Source organism: Carcharhinus amblyrhynchos, chromosome 18 (genome assembly GCF_965287045.1).
Source record: "Carcharhinus amblyrhynchos chromosome 18, sCarAmb.v2.hapA, whole genome shotgun sequence".
NCBI classification, from domain to species: Eukaryota; Metazoa; Chordata; class Chondrichthyes; order Carcharhiniformes; family Carcharhinidae; genus Carcharhinus; species Carcharhinus amblyrhynchos.
This window is the reverse complement of record NC_137341.1, coordinates 55,569,864-55,593,770: the sequence shown is the minus strand read 5'-3', so window position 1 is coordinate 55,593,770 and position 23,907 is coordinate 55,569,864. Positions and strand designations below refer to the sequence as shown.

The 23,907-nt window shown below is 44.8% G+C and overlaps 1 protein-coding gene across 1 annotated transcript in view; it reads right to left on the bottom strand.

The window, feature by feature from the left end:
• The window catches only part of tmc5 (transmembrane channel like 5), a 155,789-nt gene that overhangs the window by 113,963 nt on the left and 17,919 nt on the right, over positions 1 to 23,907 (bottom strand). Inside the window, exon 3 of the mRNA XM_080206172.1 lies at positions 14,718 to 14,846. Coding sequence (XP_080062298.1) covers positions 14,718 to 14,846 — 129 coding nt within the window. The remainder of the gene's footprint in view (positions 1 to 14,717; positions 14,847 to 23,907) is intronic.

The following is a 23,907-nucleotide window of genomic DNA, read 5'->3' as shown; positions in this document are numbered from 1 at the left end:
TCTGGTTAGGTCATACTCCCTTATTTTTGAAACATTTAATTCTTTTGTTCCAGGACTAAGATGTCACAGTATATTTTTACATGTAGCCATTTTTATCATGGCTAATTCCTAAAACTTTTAAACTGGACAATGACTAAAGCCATGTCTGGCTCTGACTTTTGAACAAAAGTAGCTTATTTACTGGTATCAGAAAAATCTGCATCTCGTTATTTCTGAGGAGATAATAATGACCTCTGTGGACTGTGGAGACAAAATACAAAAGCCATCTTCATTCATCACCATCAGGCCAACTGGAGGCCAGTAATCTGCTAGGACAAAGGACCCTTTCACTGTGCTTTCTAATTTGAATGGTTGGATCATTAATCTCATGAATCCAGACAAAGGAATGTATATCTTTTGTAAAAGCTAAAGTGGAGTGATAGGAGTTATACAACATGACCACCCCTAACACTCCAAGCTCAAAAACTCTGACAACTATCTCCTAACAACCAAGCCACAGCACAGAACACATAGAACCCCAGCAGTGCAGAATGAGGCCATCCGGCCCATCAAGTCTCACCAAGCCACCGAGAGAGGACCGCCCATTGGTTTACAATCATTCCTCTGAACTGTAATCACCTGCTGGTCACAGTAGCTTCAGCAATCCTTCCTCCCCAAGCTTGACAGCAGTGTATAGGAAGTAAAGAGTTAAAATATTCGCCAGTCAACTCAGCAATATCCAAGCTATGAGCACATAGAAAGATGTAGCCGTGTTTTGTACCATTTGGTAGAATCACGGGTCAGATTGACATGCTCCTATTGTTTTCCAAGCCTGCGTTTTTATACAAAGAACAAAGAACAGTACAGCACAGGAACAGGCCCTTCGGCCCTCCAAGCCGGCACCCATCACATTGTCCAATCTAGATCAACCGCCTGTATCCCTCTTTTCCCCGTCTGTTCATATGTCGATCCAGTTAAGTCTTACATGTCGCTAACATGTCTCCCTCAACCACCTCACTATGGCAGTGCATTCCAGGCCCCCACCGCCCTCTGTGTAAAATACTTCCCCCGCACATCACCACTGAACCTTTCCTCCCTTATCTTGAACTTGTGCCCTCTTGTAATTGTCATTTCTGCCCTGGGAAAAAGCTTCCAACTGTTCATCCTATCTATACCCCTCATAATTCTATAAACTTCTATCAGGTCGCCCCTCAGCCTCCGTTTTTCCAGGGAGAACAATCCCAGTTTATTCAATCTCTCCTCATAGCTAATCCCCTCCATACCAGGCAACATCCTGGTAAACCTTTTCTGATTCTCTCCAAAGCCTCCACGTCCTTCTGGTAGTGTAGTGACCAGAATTGGACGCAGTATTCCAAATGTGGCCTAATTAGCGTTTTATACAAGTGTAACATAATTTGCAACTTTTAAACTCAGTGCCTCATCAGATGAAGGCGAGTATGCCGTATACTTTCTTCACCATCTTTCCCACCTGTGCTGCCACTTTTAAAGATCTGTGGTCCTGTACTCCCAGATCTCCGTGTACCAATAGCTCCCACCTGAATTGGATACACCAAAACGCATCACCTCGCATTTATCTGGATTAAATTCCATCTGCCATTTCCCTGCCCAATTTTCCAGCCTATCTAGATCCTGCTGTATTCTCTGACAATCCCCATCACTATCTGCAACTCTTCCAATCTTCGTATCAAACTTGCTAATCAGACCAGTTACATTTGCTTCCAAGTCATTTATATATATTACAAACAGCAGAGGTCCCAGCACTGATCCCTGTGGAATACTAATAATTTTAGACCTCCATTCAGAAAAACATCCTTCCACCGTCTTCTATGGCCAGGCCAGTTCTGAATCCATCTAGTTAGTTCACCCTTGATCCTGTGTGATTTAATCTTTTGTACCATTCTGCTATGAGGGATCTTGTCAAATGCTTTACTAAAATCCACGTAAACAACATCCACTGTCCTTCCCTTGTCAATCGTTTTTGTCACCTCCTCAAAAAGCTCAATTAAATTAGTGAGACATGACTTCCCTCGTAAAAACCATGCTGTCTGTCACTAACAAGGCCATTCCGTTCCGAATGTGTTTAGATCCAATCCCTAAGAATCTTCTCCAACAATTTCACCATCACTGATGTCAAGCTCACTGGCCTATGAGTACCCGGGTTATCCTTGCTACCCTTCTTAAATAACAGGACAACATTGGCTGTCCTGCAATCCTCTGGGACCTCACCTGAGGCCAACAAGGAACTAAAGATTTTGTTGGAGGCCCAGCATTTCATCTCTTGCCATCTGATCCTGGGGATTTGGGCGGCACGGTAGCACAGTGATTAGCACTACTCTTCACAGCTCCACGGACCTGGGTTTGATTCCTGGCTTGGGTCGCTGTCAGTGTGGAGTTTGCACATTCTTCTCATCTCTGCGTGCATTTCCTCCGGGTGCTCCGGTTTCCTCCCACAGTCCAAAGATGTGCGGGTTAGGTTGATTGGCCATGCTAAAATTGCCCCTTAGAGTACTAGGATGGTTAGGTTAGAGGGATTCGTGGGTAAAATACGTAGGGATATAGGGGTAGGGCCTGGGTGGGATTGTGGTCAGTACAGAGTCGATGGGCCAAAGGGCCTCTTTCTGCTCTGTAGGGTTCTATGATCTATGATTTGTCTACCTTAATGCTTTTTAACTCACCAACTACCCCTCCAAGACACCACCAATTGGTGCGTCCCTCTCCTTTGTGAATTTCGATGCAAAGTACAAGTGTACCAAGTCTCACATCAAAGTTGTTTGTACAACACTGTAAAGAGGGTTTTGATCTGGAAAGTTTGGATTTCATCTTGGACTGAGATTGTGAATAGTGCCAGAACCAGGTGAGCTCCAAAACAGCAGACACAACCAGAGTTCCCAGTGAGCAGAAAATGGTTAGACTCTTTTTCAATAAACCATTATAATAGTTCAGAGATTATAATTCTCTGTCTCTCATTTAACATTCTCCCAGACCATTAAACGGACAGAACAGCGTGTGGAAAGGGGAAGCTTCCCACAATATCCACAATCAACCCCCCTTCAGCTGATTATTAATTCCACACAGCATGGCACTTTCCCCAGCAACAAATAATCACCATTTCAAAAATGATGACAGTTCAGCATCGTTTATTTAACAAAATTAGATCCCGTTATTCTGCGAGGTAAGTGTGCGGATGGCGATCAGGGATTTAGGCTGATTTTAACTGAAGCAGCAGTTCCTAATCTGCCCTTTTTGCCATCTCCCCAAAACTCTCCCCAACCTCGATCTCTGTCAAACCTCAACAAATAAGAGGTGGAGAAGCTGAGAGAGGCCATAGTGTGGCCCCAGTAGAGTTCTTAGAGCCCTCAAACCACCTTATTCGCAAAGCCAAGGTGCTAAATCCCATCTATTTCTACTGCAGAAAATACGAAGGCATGGGATTGAGGGTGATTTAGTAGTTTGAATCAGAAATTGGCTAGCTGTAAGAAGACAGAGGGTGGTGGTTGATGGGAAATGTTCCTCCTGGAGTTCAGTTACTAGTGGTGTACCGCAGGGATTTGTTTTGGGGCCACTGCTGTTTGTCATTTTTATAAATGACCTAGATGAGGGTGTAGAAGGATGGGTTAGTAAATTTGCAGAGTTGTGGACAGTGCGGAAGGTTGTTGCAGATTACAGAGGGACATAGATAAGCTGCAGAGCTGGGCTGAGAGGTGGCAAATAGAGTTTAATGTGGAAAATTGTGAGATAATTCACTTTGGAAGGAGTAACAGGAACACAGAGTACTGGGCTAATGGTAAGATACTTGGTAGTGTTGACGAGCAGAGAGATCTTGGTGTACATGTGCATAGCTCCCTGAAAGTTGGCACCCAGGTTGATAAGGTTGTTAAGAAGACGCACGGTGTGTTAGCTTTTACTGGTAGAGGGATTGAATTTCGGAGCCGTGAGGTCATGTTACAACTGCACAAAACCCTGGTGCGGCCGCACTTGGAGTATTGCGTACAGTTCTGGTCGCCGCATTATAGGAAGGATGTGGAGCATTGGAAAGGGTGCGGAGGAGGTTTACCAGGATGTTGCCTGGTATGGTGGGAAGGTCTTATGAGGAAAGGCTGAGGGACTCGAGGCTGTTTTCGTTAGAGAGAAGGTTACGAGGTGACTTAATAGAAGCATACAAGATGATCACAGGATTAGATAGGGTGGACAGATAGGGCAGATGGAGATGGCTAGTACGATGGGACATAGCTTTAAATTGAGGGGTGATAAATATAGGACAGATGTCAGAAGTAGGTTCTTTACTCAGAGAGTAGCAAGGGCGTGGAATGCCCTGCCTGCAGCAGTAGTGGATTCACCAATTTTAAGGGCATTTAAATGGTCAATGGATAAACATATGGATGATATTGGAATAGTGTAGGTTAGATGGGCTTTAGATTGGTTTCACAGATCGGCGCAACATCGAGGGCTGAAGGGCCTGTACTGCACTGTGATGTTCTATGTTCTATCAGAGCAAACAGACTCTGGGGATTGGGAAGTGGTGATGGAGAAACTCAAATCAAGATGTGGGGCACTTGTTGCACTGCCACTGTCACCCTATCAGATTGAGTTCTCTCTTACATCCTCCGCTTGGTCTGAAAGGCATTGAAAGACTTTCTAGATTGTTCCATTCCTGATCTGGTTGATGGTGAATAAGCATTTCCCCAATTATTCTCAAATGGCTAATATTGAGCTGGGAAACACCATCTCTCTCCCCCGAAATAACCACTCTCCCCAGTGCCAGGCTCCAGGATCACCCTGTTACCTGTTACAAAGCTAAGTGCCAAAGGATGGAGGTGAGTGGCCCTCCTGCTCTCAGCCTGAGTCCCAGCCATCGCTCTCAATGTGAATTAGCCATGATGGACTGGGAAACATTACTGAAAAGGAAAGACAGTGGCCAGGCAATGACAGGCATTAAAAAAACAAATCGGTGAACTCCAGAAGTTGTTTATTCCTGGTTGGAGAAAGAGTGGGAAGGGAGTTGTGGCCAAACCATTGCTTACAAGGGAAATTAGAGATAGTATTAGATTCAAAAAAAAAGCAATAGACCTGAGGATTGGAAGCAGTTTAAAATTCAGTAAAGGAGGACCTAGGGGTTGATTAAGAAGGGAAAAATCGAGTATGAAAGTAAGCTAGCGAGGAACATAAAAACTGACTGTAAAAGTTTCTATAGATATGTAAAGAGAGAAAGATTGATAAAAACTAATATAGGCCCCTTACAGTCAGAAAGGAAAGGGCGAACAGCCAGTGGGCGTAGTATATGTTGGTATAAACGATATAGGTAAGAAAAGGGATGAGGTCCCAAAAGTGGAATATAGGGAATTAGGAAGCTGAAAAGTAAGACCTCAAAGGTAGCAATTTCAGGATTACTGCCTGTGTCAGATGCTAGTTAGGGTAGAAACATCAGGATATGTAGAATAAATACATAGCTGAAAAGATAGTGTGAGAGGGAGGGGTTCAGATTCCTGGGGCATTGGTCTGGTTCTGGGGGTGATGGGACCTGTACAAACTGGGTAGGAGGTTTTATTTCAGTTGGGCAGCGTGGTCAGTGCAGGATCGGAAGGCTGATGGGCCTGTTCCTGTGTTGTAATTGTTTTTGGATGGAAGCAGATTACTGCTGATGCTGGAATCTGAAATCAAAAGGGCAAATGCTGGAAAATCTCAGCAGGTCTGGCAGCATCTGTAAAGAGAGAAAACAGCTGATGTTTTGAGTCCAGATGACCCTTTGTCAAAATGACAGGGTAATGGGAAACTATGCAAGGAGTAAATTTTTTTTTACACAGAGGGTGGTGGGTGCCTGGAACTCGTTGCGGGGGGAGGTAGTGGAAGCAGATACAATAGTAACTTTTAAGGGGCATCTTGACAAAAAGATGAATAGGATGGGAAGAGAAGGATACGATCCCTGGAAGGGTAGAGGTTTAATTCAGGGAGGCAGCATGGTCAATGCAGGTTTGGAGGGCTGAAGGGCCCAGTCCTGTGCTATAATTTTCTTCATTCTTTGTTCTTTGGATGGGTTACACCTGGGCAGAACCAGGACTGATGTCCTGGGGGAGTATTTGCTAGAATGGTTGGGGAGGGTTTAAACTAAAATGACAGGGTAATGGGAATCTGTGAGGAGTCAGAAGAGAGGGAATCAAGGACAAGAACAAAAGAAAGGGGAGTAAGAAAAGAGAAATCAAGCACCAGAATCAAAGAGGACCACAGTGAAAAATAACAGGAATGGGACAAGGAATGTTAAAAAGACAAGCCTTAAGACTTAACGCCTTAATGCACAGAGCATGTGCAATAAAGTGGATGAAGGGTGTCTTAGTCTACAGGGAGACTTAGACAAGTTGCAGAGCTGGGCCGAGAGGTGGAGGATGGAGTTTAATGCGGAGAAGTGTGAGGTAATTCACTTTGGCAGGAATAATGGATGTGTAGAGTATAGGGCTAACGGTAGGACTCTGAATAGTGTGGATGAACAGAGGGATCTAGGTGTATGTGTACATAGATCCCTGAAAGTTGGGAATCATGTAGATAGGGTTGTTAGGAAGGCATACGGTGTCTTGGCGTTTATTGGTAGGGGGATTGAATTTAGGAGCCGCAGCGTCATGTTGCAACTGTACAAAACTCTGGTGCGGCCGCACTTGGAGTATTGTGTGCAGTTCTGGTCCCCACATTATAGGAAGGATGTGGAGGCTTTGGAGAGGGTGCAGAGGAGGTTTACCAGGATGTTGCCTGGTATGGAGGGGAGGTCCTATGAGGAGAGACTGAGGGATTTGAGGTTGTTTTCGTTGGAAAGAAGGCGGCTACGAGGGGACCTTATTGAAACATATAAGATGATTAGAGATTTAGATAGGGTGGACAGTGATAGCCTTTTTCCTCGGATGGAGAAAGCTAGCATGAGGGGGCATAGCTTTAAATTAAGGGGTGGTAGTTATAGGACGGACGTCAGGGGTAGGTTCTTTACCCAGAGGGTGGTGAGGGATTGGAATGCCCTGCCTGCTGCAGTTGTAAATGCGCCTAGTTTGGGGGCGTTTAAGAGATCCGTGGATAGGTTTATGGATGGAAAGGGATTGGTTTAGATTAGAGGGTCATTGTTTTTTAACTGGTCGGCGCAACATTGTGGGCCGAAGGGCCTGTTCTGCGCTGTAATGTTCTATGTTCTATATATCACACAAGTGGCTGCCAATGATGATGATAGTTGGACTTGGGGAGCATTATTTAAAGGGATGGGAAATGGTAAATTTTCAAAGAGTGAATGGGTGAACTGTAACAATTGTTTTCTCAGGTACAAAAGTAAAATGGGAAAGATGGCCAAACCGTGGCTTAGAAAGAAGTGGCGTTCAGATTGGCCAAGAAGAACAACAGAGCTGAGAATTGGGAGCAGTTCAGCAAAGGAGGACAGAAGGATTGATTAAGAAGGGGAAAATGAAGCATGAGAGTAAGCTTGTGGGGAACTGACTGGAAAAGCCAGGTATGCATAGAGAAAAGATTGGTGAAGACAAACATAGGTCCCCGACAGTCAGAAACGGGGGGGGGGGTGGATTTATAATGGGGAACAAAAAAAATTGGCTGACTAACTAAGTACATACTTTGGTTCTGTCTTCACAAAAGAGAACACAAATAACAGCAGAAATGTTGGGGACACACAGGGATTAGCACTTGGGAGGAACTGAAGGAAATCGGTATTAGTAGAGAAATGGTATTGGGGAAATTGGTGTGATTGAAGGTGGATAAGTCCCTCGGGCCTGATAATCTACATCCCAGAATACTGAAGGAAGTGGCCCTAGAAATAGTGGATGCATTGGTGGTTATCTTCCGAGATTCTATAGTCTTTGGAACAGTTCCTACAGATGAAAGACTAACTAATATAAGGGAGGTAGAGAGAAAACAAGTAATTATAGACCAGTCAACCTAGTGTCACTAGTGGGGAAAATGCTAGAATCCATTAGAAAATATTGAATTGCAGAGCACTTTGAAAACAGTGGCAGAACGAGACAGCACCAGCATTGATTTAAGAAAGGGAAATCACGCTTGACAAACCTACTGGAATTCTTTAAGGATATAACTAGTAGAGTTGATGAAGATGAGTCAGTGGAAACGGTTTATTTGGACTTTCCAAGCAGGCTTTGGATCAAGTCCACGTAATTAAAGCACATCGGATTAGGATAGTGTATTGAGATGGATAAATAACTGATTGGCAGACAGAAAAGTTTTCCAAGGTTTCTATGTTTTTATGATTAGTAGGTAAAATACGTAGGGATATGGGGATAGGATCTGGGTGGGATTGTGGTTGGTGCAGACTCGATGGGCCAAAGGGCCTCTTTCTGCACTGTACGGTTTCTATCATTCTGTGATTCTAAAAGTTGAATAAGGTGCAAGTATAATTAAAGGATTAGTGATTGGAGAGCTGGAGGAAGGCGCAGCTCAGAGAGGCTAACACTACAAGGAGCGTGTTTTCATGTGGGCTTCACAACGCTAACTCTGTTTCTCCCTTCACAGATGCTGCCAGGCCTCCTGGGATTTTTCAGCTGTTTGGTTTTATTTCTATTTTGGGTTCCCATTGGGAATGGCACTCCAAGCTCTCCCTAAATGAAGTATTTAAATGGCTACAATAAAGCCTGTCAATCACAATATTCATATTAATATAGTAGTTGTCTTCTGTTCACAATGGGGCGGGCGAAACACCACCTGTGTCGTTAGGCCTGTCTTCCTGATAAGGTACACCTCAATTATTTTGCCATGGAAGGTTCAAATTTATAAGCTAACAAAAATATATCGCTGGAATATGTTAGAAAAATAACACCTAGAAAGCTGTCATTTACCTTTCCAATGTGCATCATTAATCTTGTTCAGATTCGCTAAAGTAACTTCATCAACATTTATCGCTATTTTTTGCTCTTTTGGTTCAGGTATACTAATTGAGGGGGGTTTTCCTGGTGGTACGTGACTTTCTTCTTTCAATTCCTCGAGTTCTTCAGTATACTTGTACTCGGGGTATGATTCCTTGAAGTAATGGTAGAAGAACAAGATCACAGCGATAGCAAGCTGACAGAGCTCTTTCAAACACTGTAAAAGGGTCAGCGTTTCCTCTCGGGAAGCCTCTTCCTCAGTTGGGATTTCCACTGCCACTGGGAGACTCTCCCTGCTGATGTCAGCTTCATTTCCCTGCCTATTTATTTCTTCTGTTGATCTTGTGCCTTTATTTTGGCTGGTCATACTCACTCCCTTTTCATTTTCCATTTTCAGTTTTATCCCTTAGCTTTCCACAGGAATCCAGTTCTCTCAGCAGATTCATCCTTTGAATTACCCTCATCCAAGTTGATTTTAGGAAGCTGTGCTCGAATTGGAATTCATGTCTTCAGTGCTAATTTGCAAAACTAGAATAATGCTAAGATGATCTGGCGTGATCAGCAAAAGTTAAAAGAACCATCCAAAGTTTTCATGGCTTGATCTGTCTGATAGACTTTTAAGGACCATTATAAAACTATTTGTTTGTTTAGTAATGTTGTTATTTTATTTATTTCCTCAAGACTCCTTGTAATCTGAGTCATGCCAGATCCGTTAATGAATAATTTTAAAAGTACACATAACAGAGCATGCTGAGTTCTGGAATGGTGTCACGATGGAATATGATCGAGATTCAATGAAGTAATAAAGTTTCAAACTATGAAAACATTCCAGCACGGAATGGCTTCAGAACATCTGTGCTGTGCACATTGCAACTCATTTCAAATGGATTTTAGGATGATTAACGCGCATCCTGATGTCCCAGATAAAAAACTGGGGGATATTTTTGGGCAGAGTGTGAAAGCTGTCACTAAATTGGTTAAGTGCCAATAAGACACTACATTCTGCACTCTCTCATTTCCTCCTCTGTGAATGGTGTGCTTTGTCCATATAGTGCACAAGAAACAATCTTTTCACTGTATGTTAGTACATGTGACAATAATAAATCAAATCAAAATCAAAACATGCTTCTTTGACATAGTGTCATACAGTCATAGACGTTTACAGCACGGAAACAGGCCCTTCGGCCCAACTTGTCCATGCTGCCCTTTTTTTTTAAACCCCTAAGCTAATCCCAATTGCCTGCATTTGGCCCATATCCCTCTAAACCCATCGTACCCATGTAACTATCTAAATGATTTTTAAAAGACAAAATTGTACCCGCCTCTATTACTACCTCTGGCAGCTCGTTCCATCACTCACCACCCTCTGTGTGAAAAAATTGCCCCTCTGGACACTTTTGTATCTCTCCCCTCTCACCTTAAACCTATACCCTCTAGCTTTAGACTCCCCTACCTTTGGGAAAAGATGATGACTATCTAGCTGATCTGTGCCCCTCATTATTTTACAGACCTCTATAAGATCACCCCTCAGCCTCCTACACTCCAGAGAAAAAAGCCCCAGTCTATTCAGCCTCTCAATCCATCAAGTCCCTGTAGCATCCTAGTAAATCTTTTCTGCACTCTTTCTCGTTTAACAATATCCTTTCCATAAAGGGTGACCAGGCTGAGTGTGTGGGCGAGGACCTGGCAGACGGAGTATAATGTTAGCAAATGTGAGGTTATCCATTTTGGTAGAAATAATAGGAGGGATTATTATTTAAAAGGCGAAAAACTGCAGCATGCTACAGTGCAGAGGGACCTGGGGGTCCTTGTGCATGAGTCGCAAAAACCCAGTCTGCAGGTGCAGCAGGTGATCAAGATGGCGAATGGGATGCTGGCCTTTATAGTGAGGGGGATAGAATATAAAAGTAGGGAGGTCTTGCTGCAACTGTACAGGGCACTGGTGAGGCCGCAGCTGGAGTACTGTGCGCAGTTTTGGTCGCTGCACTTGCGCAAGGATATTTTGGCCTTGGAGGGAGTGCAGAGGAGGTTCACTAGGCTGATACCGGAGATGAGAGGGTTGGACTATGAAGAGAGATTAAATAGACTGGGTCTGTACTCGTTGGAGTTTAGAAGGATGAGGGGGGATCTTATAGAGACGCAAAAGATAATGAAAGGGATGGATAGGGTAGAGGTCGAGGTCGTGAGATTCTTCCCGCTCAGAAAGGACAGCAGGACTAGAGGGCACAGCCTCAAGATAAGGGGGGGGGGCAGTTTAGAATGGAGTTGAGGAGGAACTTCTTCACTCAAAGGGTGGTGAATCTCTGGAATTCTCTGCCCATTGAAGTGGTGGAGGCTACCTCGCTAAATATATTTAAGTCACGGGTAGATAGGTTTCTGATAGACAGGGGAATTAAGGGTTATGGGGAGAAAGCAGGAAAGTGGAACTGATCCACTTCAGATCAGCCATGATCTTATTGAATGGCGGGGCAGGCTCGAAGGGCTAGATGGCCTACTCCTGCTCCTATTTCTTATAATTGCCCACAGTATTCCAAGTGTGGCCTTACCAATTTCTTCAACAAGACGTCCTAACTCCTGTATTCAATGTTCTGACCGATGAAACCAAGCATGCTGAATACCTTCTTCACCACTCTGTCCACCTGTGACTCCACTTTCAAGGTGCGATAAAAATATACCCTTACATCACTTTGTTCTGCAACTCTCCCCAACGCCCTACCATTAACTGAGTAAGTCCTGCCCTGATTCAATCTACCAAAATGCATCACCTCGCATTTATCTAAATTAAACTCCATCTGCCATTTGTCAGCCCACTGGCCCAATTGATCAAGATCCCGTTGCAATTGGAGATAACTTTCTTCACTGTCCAGTGTGGATTTAACTCAGTGTTTTGACCTCATTGTTGGTAATCATGCTTTCAGTGGGAAAGGTCATTTTATTGACTCTCAGGGAAATGGTCTTGATGCTCCTGAAAGCGCAGCTGATCCCACTTATGGTCTCACAAGTGAGATTCTTGTGTTTTCACACAGTTCCATCCCATAAGTGAATGAGGATTCCAAAATGGTGTCCTTGTTACACATGTGCATACAGACACAGACACAGACACAGGCACATTTCTGAGGGGAAGCAATCCACACATTATTGTGGTCTCCTTATGTAAGGAAGGATGTAAATTTATTGGAATCAGTTCAGAGAACATTTCATAGAATCATAGAAACCGTACAGTCCAGAAAGAGGCCCTTCGGCCCACTGAGTCTCAATGGACCATAATCCCACCCAGGCCCTACCCCCATACCCCTACACATTTACCCACTAATCCCTCTAACTTACACATCCCAGGATGCTAAGGGTCAATTTTAGCATGGCTAATCAAACTAACCTGCACATCTTTGGGCTGTGGGAGGAAACCAGAGCACCCGGAGGAAACCCACACAGAAATGAGGAGAATCTGCAAACTCCACACAGACAGTGACCCGAGCTGGGAATCGAACCCAGATCCCTGGAAGCAGCAGTGCTAACCACTGTGCTACCGTGCCACCCCACAGCTGATTTCTGCACTGATGATATCAGGAATGTGAGTGTTGTCTTATGAGGAAAGTTTGGATGAGTTAGGGTTGTACCTGCTGGAATTTAGAAGAATAAAAGGCAACTTGATTGAAACTTTTAAAGGAGCTGAGGGGTATTGTCAGAGTGGATATGATGAAGGGGCAGTGCTCTGAAAGTTTGTGCTACCAAATAAACCTGTGGACTTTAACCTGGTGTTGTGAGACTTCTTACTGTGCCCATCCCAGTCCAATGCTGGCAACTCCACAACAGGGGAGGCTGTTTTGTCTTGTGGGAGAACCTAGAACTAGAGGTCACTGTTAAGTAAGGGGTCATTCCTTTTAAAACAGAGATGAAAGATTTTTTTTCTTTCAGAGGGTCACAAATCTTTGGATCCTTTCCTTAAAAAACAGTGGAAGCAAAATATCTGAATATTTTTAAGGCAGAGCAAGATAGAATCTTGGTAAGCAAGGGTCTGAAAGGGCATTGGCAAAAGGCAGAAATGTGGGGTTAAGGGTGCATTCAGATTCTATTGAACGATGGAGCAAGCTCGAGAGGTCAGATAGCCTTTTCCTGTTTCTAATTTGTATGTATGTAAAATGTTTACCATGAATGTGGTATCATGCTGTTTATTGTTAACTGGATCTATGCTGGTTGGTGAAGTCAAAATTGAGACAGAATTTCCTTGCTGAGAGAGTTTATTGATTTTTCTCACATACTCCCAGTGTCCCAGCCATCACCCATTTATACCCGTTCAAATATCCATCATCTATTTCCCTTAACATATTTGATATTAACAAACTTTAACACTGTAATTAATGAGACTTTGAAAAACTATCTTCTTTAAATTGAAACCACAAGAAGAATCTTTCAAACTAATTGAAAAGAAACAAAATCATCTATTCTTTCACATTGTATGTCTCACACTATAACACAGCAATCATTCCGAGGTCCCATAATCCCTGATTTAACCTGTTTGTCCATCTTTACCAGAGATAAATAATTACAAAGGAATCAAAGAAAATGTTGATCTTCCATATCCTCAATATAACACAAGGCATCCCTTAACATTTACTGAGAGCAAGTTCCTCTCTTTGTATAAAGAGTCTGACATTTGGTGACTTGCATTCACTCATATTATTTTGGGAATCTCACTTATTTCCAACGTTTCCCTATGTGACCAAGGTCAAGTCTCAGCCTCTTTTTTAGTTGTCAAATCAGGGAATAGTTTCTATAAATTGATGGGCAAACTGTTCTTAGATTACCGTTTGTCTAGAATTTCCTTCCCTGTATTTGGACACTACACCTCCAAACCTATTGCTCTGGTCAATGTTTCAGCTGCTAACGTGCTTTTAATTTTTTTTTCACTTTCCAGGCCAATGGACAATTTTTATTATTCTTTCCCACTGAGAATATAATAAACCCTGCTGTCCTCAAACACCCATCTGGAAGCAGAGTGGTGGAAATATGAAGTCACGATCTTGCCTGTGAAACCCACCAGTTCCGTGTTTTGTTCTAGTTTAAGCCCATGCCAGCAATTCAGCGGATGTCAGAGTGGGCTCAATATCCCGCCCAATGAAAATGGGAAACAACTGGAGATGTAATATGTTTTAAGCATGAACAGAGGCGGGGAAAGGGATGGATGGGGGACAGAGAGAACAAAAAGGGAGGGTTCATGATAGGATGAAAGCCAGAAGAGATTAAATTGTGAAAGATGATGTGAAAAGAGATAGTGCTGGAACAAAAAGAAATAAGAGAGATGGATATGGAATAGCTGGACAATCCATAGGTGCATCCCAGAAAAAGGCACAGGATTGTAAGTTGGAATTGTTGAATTCAATGTTGATTCCAGAAATTGAGATGCTGTTCCTCACAGTTAAAAAAATAGAATGGTTCCAGCACAGAAGGAGGCCATTCGGCCTGTCAAGTCAGTGCCACCTACGAGAGGAATCCCCCTAGTTCCATTCCCTTACCCTTTCTCTATAACTCTGCAATTATTTTATATTCAAGTATGTATCCAGTCCCCTGCTGAAAACTGTGATTGAATCTGCCTCCTGCACATTCTCAGCCACGCATTCCAGATCCTAACCACTTGCTGCGTAGTTATTTTACTGCTGATTTTGGTTTTATTGACAGTCTCATTAGCTCCATTTCGTCTGGTTCTCAACCCCTTCACCAAAGGGACATTGCTACAGGAGGTCCTCAGGATAGAGCCAACCAGCTTCAGCTGCTTCAGGAGAGTTTGCTCTTTGTTGTGGGTAATTTTATCATAGATTGGTATCCAGTCTATACAATCATTCAGAATTTACATCAATTGTTTTATACCTTGACCCTCGCTTGATGTTTCTGCAGCTTGGTGAACGACAGGAAACGGTGAAGCATCCCAGTGATCATGGCTATCTTCTACCGGTGAGGCAGGGCTGTAAGAATCATCTGGCTCGAATCCAGCATTATCTGTCCATTAACAATAACATTACAACTGTAAATATATATTTCATATAGTGTGATGTAACTATTGAAGTGATTAGACAGTTTGCAGATGTATTAGTGGATTACAAGGACAAAAATATCAAGTAATGCTAATGACAACGCCAGCCATTTAGTTTACATTCCTGGGAACTAAGATCCAGGATCTGCTATTTGCAGTTTACAATTCTAAAATCCTCTTAATCTGACAGCAAACTCATAGATATACAAGAAAATAGTCTAACATTCTGCTGTAATAAGGTATCTGTCTTTACAGTCTGAACACAGGGAAACACTTACTTTTTTTAAGCTTATTTATTAGTATCACAAGTTGCTTACATTGAAACTGCAATGAAGTTACTGTGAAAATGCCCTAGTCACCACCCTCCAGCACCTTTTCAGGTAAAATGAGGGAGAATTTAGCACGGCCAATGCACGTAACCAACACTTTCAGACAGTGGGAGGAAACCGGAGCACCCGGAGGAAACACACGCAGACATATGGAAAATGTGCAACTCTACCCAAACAGTCACCCAAGCCAGGAGTCGAACCCTGGCAGCAGTGCTAACCACTGTGTCACTGTGCTGTGGATCTAATAGGCTGCGTGTTATCACCGCACAGAAATTTCTTGCTGTTTTCAAAGGGGATGCTGGTAACACCAACAAGCATTGTCTGCTTTGCAGATCTTGATAATTAAGATTACGAGTTTCCAAATATTTCTCCTTTGTCATATTTCCATCCCTTGTTTGTGGCATTACTTGTTAATAATCCTACAGCTTTAATTCAGTTTTTCCGTTCACCATATGGACTGCAGCAGTTCAAGGTGGCACCTCTTCACCACCTTCTCAAGGGCAAGAAACATTGGTCTAGCCAGGGACCTCCCATGAATGGATGCGTAAAAACTTCCAGCAGCTCAACAAAGATTTCTTCCATCCTTTCCAATCCTCCTGCAAATGATATTCATTTTAGTGTCCCATGTATCATGATGTACCCTCTTCACTTTAGAATTTCATCTCAAGAAGAATAAGTATTACTTATAGTTACAGTAACTGCTGTAATCTTTTGTAACTTTTAACCAAAACAGGAAATGCTTTAGCTCAGATTAGCTGGAGTTGTTCATTTTATTTTAGTTTCATTATTTGCTTAGAAAATATGGAGTCACTGCTGGTGACATTTCATCAAAAGCAGCGCAATCCTAGTCAAATAAAAGCCACACGGACTCTTCACTGTCCAAACTAAATCACTGCAAGTATTACAGCTAGGGAGAATAAAAAGTGGAAATTATGGCTGTGATTCTCCCATTGCAACCTTTCTGATGGGTTGTGGTGGGAGATGGGCGTTGCTGGCCTTGTATTGGGATGTGTGTATGCGCTGGGAATGCCTGGGCATCTCCCAGAGCCGGTGAACAGTCACCAGTCAGACCAGGCTGGAAACCGGCCGGAAGGCAGGGAAGTGATTTAAATCTTTTCTGCATATATTTTAAATATGTTTAGCAGTTAATTATCAGGGCTTTTTAGGTCCCAATCAAATCTCCCATCCCACCAGGAATAGTTCATAAGAACATAAGAAATAGGAGCAGAAGTAGGCCATCTAGCCCTTCGAGTTCATTCCAGCAGAGTTCAGAGCAGCTCCCCACGTTCAGGGAACTAGCAGGAGACCCCGCCAGAATGAAAGGGAGGAGCAATTGGGGCCCCCGGGGGTGGGGGGTGGGGGGGGGGTGCCCACTGGGCATGGACACCCTAGCAATGCCAGCCTCTGCCCCCAGTACTGCCCAAGGTGCAATTGCCCATGGCAGGGAGCACCTTGGCACTGGTCATGGATATCAGGCAAGGGGGTGGGGCCATCAGTGGGGGTGGGGGTCCCGCTGCTACTCTACAGACAGGATCGGTCTGGGATGGAGGGAGGACAATGATTGGGCAGGCCTGTGGGGCATGCCTCCTGGGGAAGTCTGACCTTGGGTGGGGGGGGGGGTCAACAGGAGGGGGGCGGGTTCTGCTAGCGTGAGTCGGGGGGATGGGGGAAAAATCACCACTGCTGGGGGTGGGGCCTGGGCATCTGGGTGCTCCAGGACAGTGAAGGGGGTCAGGGCTGGCCTGGGAATTGCTGTGGGGGCTGCGATTGGACCATTGGGGGGCAAGGGGGAGTGGTGGGGTGGGGTGGGGTGGCTGGAGGGGTAGCACTGCAGGGATTCCAGGCTGGCCAACAAATGGGGAGCCTGACAGATCGGGGTCAGTGCACGTGCGCAGAGTTCCAGAACTGCCAGACTCCGGTGTGAATAGCACCCCCCACACTGCCTCCCCACCCAAACACCCTCCACCCCCAACCCCACACCGTTTTTAATGATATTCATGACTGGGATACCTGCAGTGCACAGAGTATGGAGATTCAGGTGAGAAGCTGAAATGACAAAACAGCCGGGATTTAGAACAGTTCTTCCGCCCATTCAGCATTTTTGGGAGAATCATGACCCAAGTTTCAATGGTGTAAATTAGTTTACATAAATTGGAATGACTTTAATACCAATCTCCTGGTTTGTGAATCTGCAGCCTTGTCCCAGAAGTGTGGTGATTGGCCTCCTTAGACTGTGGGACGAAACCGGAGCTTGATTTAACATTTTAAAAATTCATTTACAGGACATGGGCATCACTGGCTTGGCCAACCCATCACAAACTGCCCTTGAGAAGGTGGTGGTGATCCCATGTGATTTTAGTTTTTGTACCAGTCTGCCATATGGGACTTTGTCAAACACCTTATTAAAGTTCATATAAACTACATCCACAGCCCTTCCCTCATCAATTATCTTTGTCACTTCTTCAAAAAAACTCAATCAAGTTGGTGAGACATGACCTTCCCCGTACAAAACCATGCTGCCTGTCACTAACTAGTCTATTTTCCTCCAAATGTGCATCTATCCTGTCCCTCGGTATCTTCTCCAAAAGCTCCCCCAACACTGACATCAGGCTCACCAGCCTAAAATTTCCTCGATTATCCCTGCTTCCTTTCTCAAACAAGAGAGCAACATTGATTACTCTCTGGTCCTGTGGAACCTTGCCTCTGGTCAAAGAGAATGTGAAAATATCTGTTAAGGTCCCAACTATTTTGTCCTTGTCTCTCGCAGTAACCTGGGATAGATCCCATCCGGTCATAGGATACTCAACACTTCCTCCTTCTATATATTAACATTCTCTAGAGTGTCCGCACACCTATCCCTGACCTCAACATCTGTCATGTTCTCCTTGGTGAATACTGATACAAAATACTCATTAAAGGATTTCAACCACTTCCTGTGGCTCTACACATAATTTCCCTTTATTGTCCTTGAGTGGGCCTACTCTTTCTCTCACTATCCTCTTGCTCTGAATATAGGTATAAAAAGCCTTGGGGTTCTCCTTGACCCTGTTTGCTAGATATTTCATGGCCCCTTTCAGCCCTCCTAATTCCACATTTAAGTTCCTTCCTACTTTCACTGTACAAATCTCCTACATGTCAGACAGTGATTTGCCCTCAAATAGTCACTCTCAATCCACATTCCCCAGTTCCTGTCTAAAAAGAGAAGTGGAGAATATTCCGTTATACTCTGATTGTGCTTTGTAGATAGTGGACAGTCTTTGGAGAGTCAAGAAGTGAGTTACTTGCTGCAGGATTCCTAGCCTGTGACAAAGAACAAAGAACAATACAGCACAGGAACAGGCCCTTCAGCCCTCCAGGCCTGCACCGATCATGTGTTCCTAACTAGACCATCTGTTTGTATCCTTCTATTCCCAGTCTGTTCATGTGGCTATCTAGATAAGTCTTGAATGATCCTAGCGTTTCTGCCTCAACCACCTTGCTTGGTAGTGCATTCCAGGCCCCCACCACCCTCAGTGTAAAATACGTCCCCTGCATATCTGTATTGAACTTTGCCCCCGTTACCTTGAACTTGTGACCCCTCACGTTTGTCATTTCCGATCTGGGAAAAAGCTTCCAACTGTTCACCCTATCGATGCCCTTCATAATTTTATAAACTTCTATTAGGTCGCCCCTTAACCTCCGTCTTCCCAGGGAGAACAGCCCTGGTTTACTCAATCTCTCCTCATAGCCAATACCCTCCATACCAGGCAACATCTTGTTAAACCTTTTCTGCACTCTCTCCAAAGCCTCCACATCCATCTGATAGTGTGGCAACCAGAACTGGACGCAGTATTCCAAATGTGGCCTAACCAACATTCTATATAACTGCAACATCATATGCCAACTTTTATACTCTATGCCCCATCCAATAAAGGCAAGCTTGACAAATGCCTTCTTCACCACCTTTTCCACCTGTGCTGCCACCTTTAAGGATCTGTGGACTTGCACACCCAGATCCCTCTGTGTGTCTATACTCCTGATGGTTCTCTCAGTGTGGGATTGTGATTGGTGCAGACTCGATGGGCCGAATGGCCTCTTTCTGTACTGTAGGGTTTCTATGATTTGTATGATTTATTGTTTAGCTCCCCCTGTATTAGATCTATCAAAATGCATCACTTGGCATTTATCTGGATTAAATTCCATCTGCCATTTCTCTGCCCAATTTTCCAGTCTATCTATATCCTGCTATATTCTCTGACAATGTTCATCACTATCCGCAACTCCAGCAATCTTTGTGTCATCCGCAAATTTACCAATCAGACCAGCTATATCTTCTTCCAAATCATTTATATATATCACAAACAGCAGAGGTCCCAGTACAGAGCCCTGCGGAACACCACTAGTCTCAGGCCTCCAATCAGAAAAAGACCCCTCCACTGTTACCCTCTGTCTTCGATGTCCAAGCCGGTTCTGTCCCATCTAGCTAGCTCACCTTTGATCCTGTGAGATTTCACCTTTTACACCAGCCTGCTATGAGGGACCTTATCAAACGCTTTACTAAAATCCATACAGACCAACGGCCCTTCCCTCGTCCATCATTTTTGTCACCTCCTCAAAAAACTCAACCAAATTTGTGAGGCATGACCTCTCTAGTACAAAACCATGTTGTCTATTGCTAATGAGACTATTCAGTTCTAAATGTGTATAGAAGGTCTGCTGAGGAGCAGTGGAGGATCTTTAAGGAGATCTTTCTTGGTGCTCAGCAGAAATTTATTCCGATGGTCAAAAAGGACCGTAGGAGGAGAGGTAATAAGCCGTGGATAACGAAGGAGATGAAGGAAAGTGTTAAATTAAAAGCGGAGGAATTTAGAGTAGGTAAGAGCAGTGGACGAGAAGAGGATTGGGAAAGGTTTAAATGTCAACAAAGATTGACAAAGAAGTTGATAAAGGAGGGTAGGAGAAGCTATGAAGCTGGGCTAGCACTTAATATAAAAAAGGATAGCAAGAGTTTTTATAAATATATAAAAAGGAAGAGGCTGGCTAGGGTGAACGTTGGTCCTTTAGAGGATGAGAACAAAGAACAAAGAACAACCCAGCACGGGAAACAGGCCCTTCGGCCCAACGAGCCCGCGCCGCCGCATCACCCTACACCTATTCTACCCTGCATGTCTACGAATGGGACCCTACTCAGTCAGATTCAGGGAAGAAATAGTGTCAATTTGGTAGAAACCAATTAGCCTAAGAGCACATCTTTGGGGTGTGGGAGGAAACCGGAGCGCCCGGAGGAAACCCACGCAACCACAGGGAGAATGCACAAACTCCCACAGACACAGGCCCAAATCCGTGTATCTGCACAGCTAGCAGTGCTAGTCACTGAGCTGTTGTGGCGCCCGTCTATCGGTCCAGGATCAAGCACACACACCAACACGAAGTACTAGGCCACTCCTGGGCTTCCAAGAGCAGCCCACGCACGACCTGCCGTGTGCATGCCCCTCGCTTGACACGAGGTGGACCTCCACCTGTGGAATAAAGACAAAAAATATTAATCATACAGCCTGCCCTTCCGGTGTCTCCCGAGGTTTAACCCTATTTAATAGCCCCTACCATATCCCTCCATTCTCGTTTCACTCATGTGCCTATCTAACTGCATCTTAAACGAGTCCAACGTTCCTGCCTCCACCACCCTACTCGGTAGCGCATTCCAGACCCCCACAACTCTCTGCGTAAAGAACCTTCTTCTTACCTCCAAATTATACCTCCCCCCCCTCACCCTTAAGTGATGACCTCTCGTGTTCGTACCCAGTCTAGGGAGCAGTCTCTCACTATTAACTCTATCTATTCCCTTCAGTATCTTATATACCTCTATCATGTCCCCTCTCAATCTCCGTCTTTCCAAGGAGAATAGCCCCAGTCTCTTCAATCTCTCCTCGTAACCCAGTCCCCCCATGCCAGGCAACATCCTGGTAAACCTCCTCTGCACCCTTTCCAGAGGCTCCACGTCCTTCCGGTAATAAGGTGACCAGAACTGGACGCAGTACTCCAAATGCGGTCTAACCAACGTTCTGTATAACTGAAGCATTAGACGGCAGCTTTTATACTCTAAGCCCCTTCCTATAAAGGCTAACATCCCATAAGCCTTCCTAACAACGTTCTCCACTTGTGACGCAACCTTCATGGATTTGTGAACCTGCACTCCCAGGTCCCTCTGTACGTCTATACTCCTAATCGGCCTACCTTTTATCACATAGCTCCTCTCTGCATTATTCCGTCCAAAATGCATCACCTCGCATTTGTCAGGATTAAATGCCATCTGCCACCTATCTGCCCACTGCACCAACCTATCTATATCCTGTTGTATCACCTGACAATCCAGTTCCGTACCCGTCAACCCTGCCATCTTGGTGTCATCAGCAAACTTGCTGATCACACCACCTACGCCCTCTTCCAAGTCATTTATGTAGACTACAAAGAGGAGAGGTCCCAGTACTGATCCCTGCGGCACACCACTGGTCACTGGCCTCCAGCCCGACAAGGTACCCTCCACAACTACCCTCTGTCTCCTATTTCCCAGCCAGTTCTCAATCCACCTAGCTACCTGGCCTCGTATCCCATGCGCCTTAACCTTTTCTACCAGCCTACCGTGAGGGACTTTGTCAAACGCCTTACTGAAATCCATATAGATGACATCAACGGCTCTCCCATCGTCAACCGTTTTTGTCACCTCCTCAAAGAATTCCACCAGATTCGTAAGGCAAGACCTCCCTCTAACAAAGCCATGTTGCGTATCCCTAATCAGATCGCAACGTTCCAAATGCTCATACATCCTACCCCTAAGTATTTTTTCCATTAACTTCCCTACCACCGACGTCAAACTCACCGGCCTATAATTCCCAGGGTTATCCCTACTACCTTTTTTGAACAACGGGACCACATTTGCTACCCTCCAGTCTTCTGGGACCTCACCTGTGTCCAAAGAAGAGACAAAGATTTGCGCCAGAGGCCCAGCAATTTCATCTTTCGCCTCCCTAAGCAGCCTGGGATAAATACCATCAGAAAGGGGACCTAGTGGTAGGGGATGGGGATATGGCTAAGGTCTTGAATAACTTTTTTGTTTCTGTCTTCACGGAGGAGGACGTGAATAATTTGCCGGGTGTTAGCGATGGAAAGGTGATAGGACTGGAGGGTCTTAATGACATTACTGTTACTAGAGAGGTGGTGCTCGACAGACTGGAGGGGCTGATTGTGGACAAGTCCCCAGGACCGGATGGAATGCATCCGAGGGTTCTGAAAGAAATGGCGGAGGTGATAGTGGATGCCTTGGTGGTTATTTTCCAGACGTCGCTGGATTCCGGGGAAGTGCCGGAAGATTGGAAAACGGCTAATGTTACGCCATTGTTTAAGAAGGGTGCCAGGCAAAAGGCGGGGAATTATAGGCCGGTTAGTTTAACGTCTGTGGTAGGTAAAATGTTAGAATCTGTCATTAAGGAGGAAATTGCGAGGCATCTTGAAGGGAATTGCTTGTCAGGGCAGACGCAACACGGTTTCATTAAAGGGAAGTCGTGTCTGACAAATTTACTGGAGTTCTATGAGGATGTCTCTAGGGCAGTGGATAGAGGAGAGCCGGTAGATGTGGTCTTTCTGGATTTTCAGAAGGCGTTTGACAAGGTACCTCACAAGAGGTTATTGCAGAAGGTCAGGGGACATGGAGTTGGGGGTAGGGTGTTAGCGTGGATAGAGGATTGGTTGTCAAATAGGAGGCAGAGAGTGGGGGTCAATGGGTGCTATTCGGATTGGCGGTTGGTGACTAGTGGGGTGCCCCAGGGGTCGGTGCTGGGGCCTCAGCTATTTACCATTTATATAGATGATCTGGAGGAGGGAACCGAGTGTAGGGTGTCGAAATTTGCTGATGACACCAAGATTGGGGGAAAGGCAAATTGTGCGGAGGGTGTGGAGAGTCTGCAGAAGGATCTAGATAGGCTGGGCGAATGGGCCAGGAAATGGCAAATGGAATTTAATGTTGGCAAGTGTGAGGTGGTCCACTTTGGTAGGAAGAATGGTAGGAAGGACTATTACTTACGTGGCGAAAAACTGCAGCAGGCAACGGTGCAGAGGGACCTCGGGGTCCTTGTGCATGAGTCGCAAAAACCCAGCTTGCAGGTGCAGCAGGTGGTCAGGAAGGCGAATGGGATGCTGGCCTTCATAGCGAGGGGGATTGAATATAAAAGTAGGGAGGTCTTGCTGCAGCTGTATAGGGCATTGGTGAGGCCGCAGCTGGAGTACTGTGTGCAGTTTTGGGCGCCGCACCTGCGCAAGGATATTTTGGCCTTGGAGGAAGTGCAGAGGAGGTTTACTAGGCTGATACCGGAGTTGAGGGGGTTGAGCTATGAGGAGAGGCTGAATAAACTAGGCTTGTACTCGTTAGAGTTTAGAAGAATGAGGGGAGATCTCATTGAGACGTATAAGATGATGAATGGGATGGATAGGATAGAGGTGGAGAGACTCTTCCCGCTCAAAAAAGACAGTAGGGCTAGGGGGCACAGCCTCAAGATAAAGGGGAGGCGGTTTAGAACGGAGTTGAAGAGGAACTTCTTCACTCAAAGGGTGGTGAATCTCTGGAATTCTCTGCCTGTTGATCATCAAATTCAATATCCTGACTTACCTAGATAGCCACATGAACAGACCGGGAATAGAGGGATACAAATGGACGATGTGGTTAGGA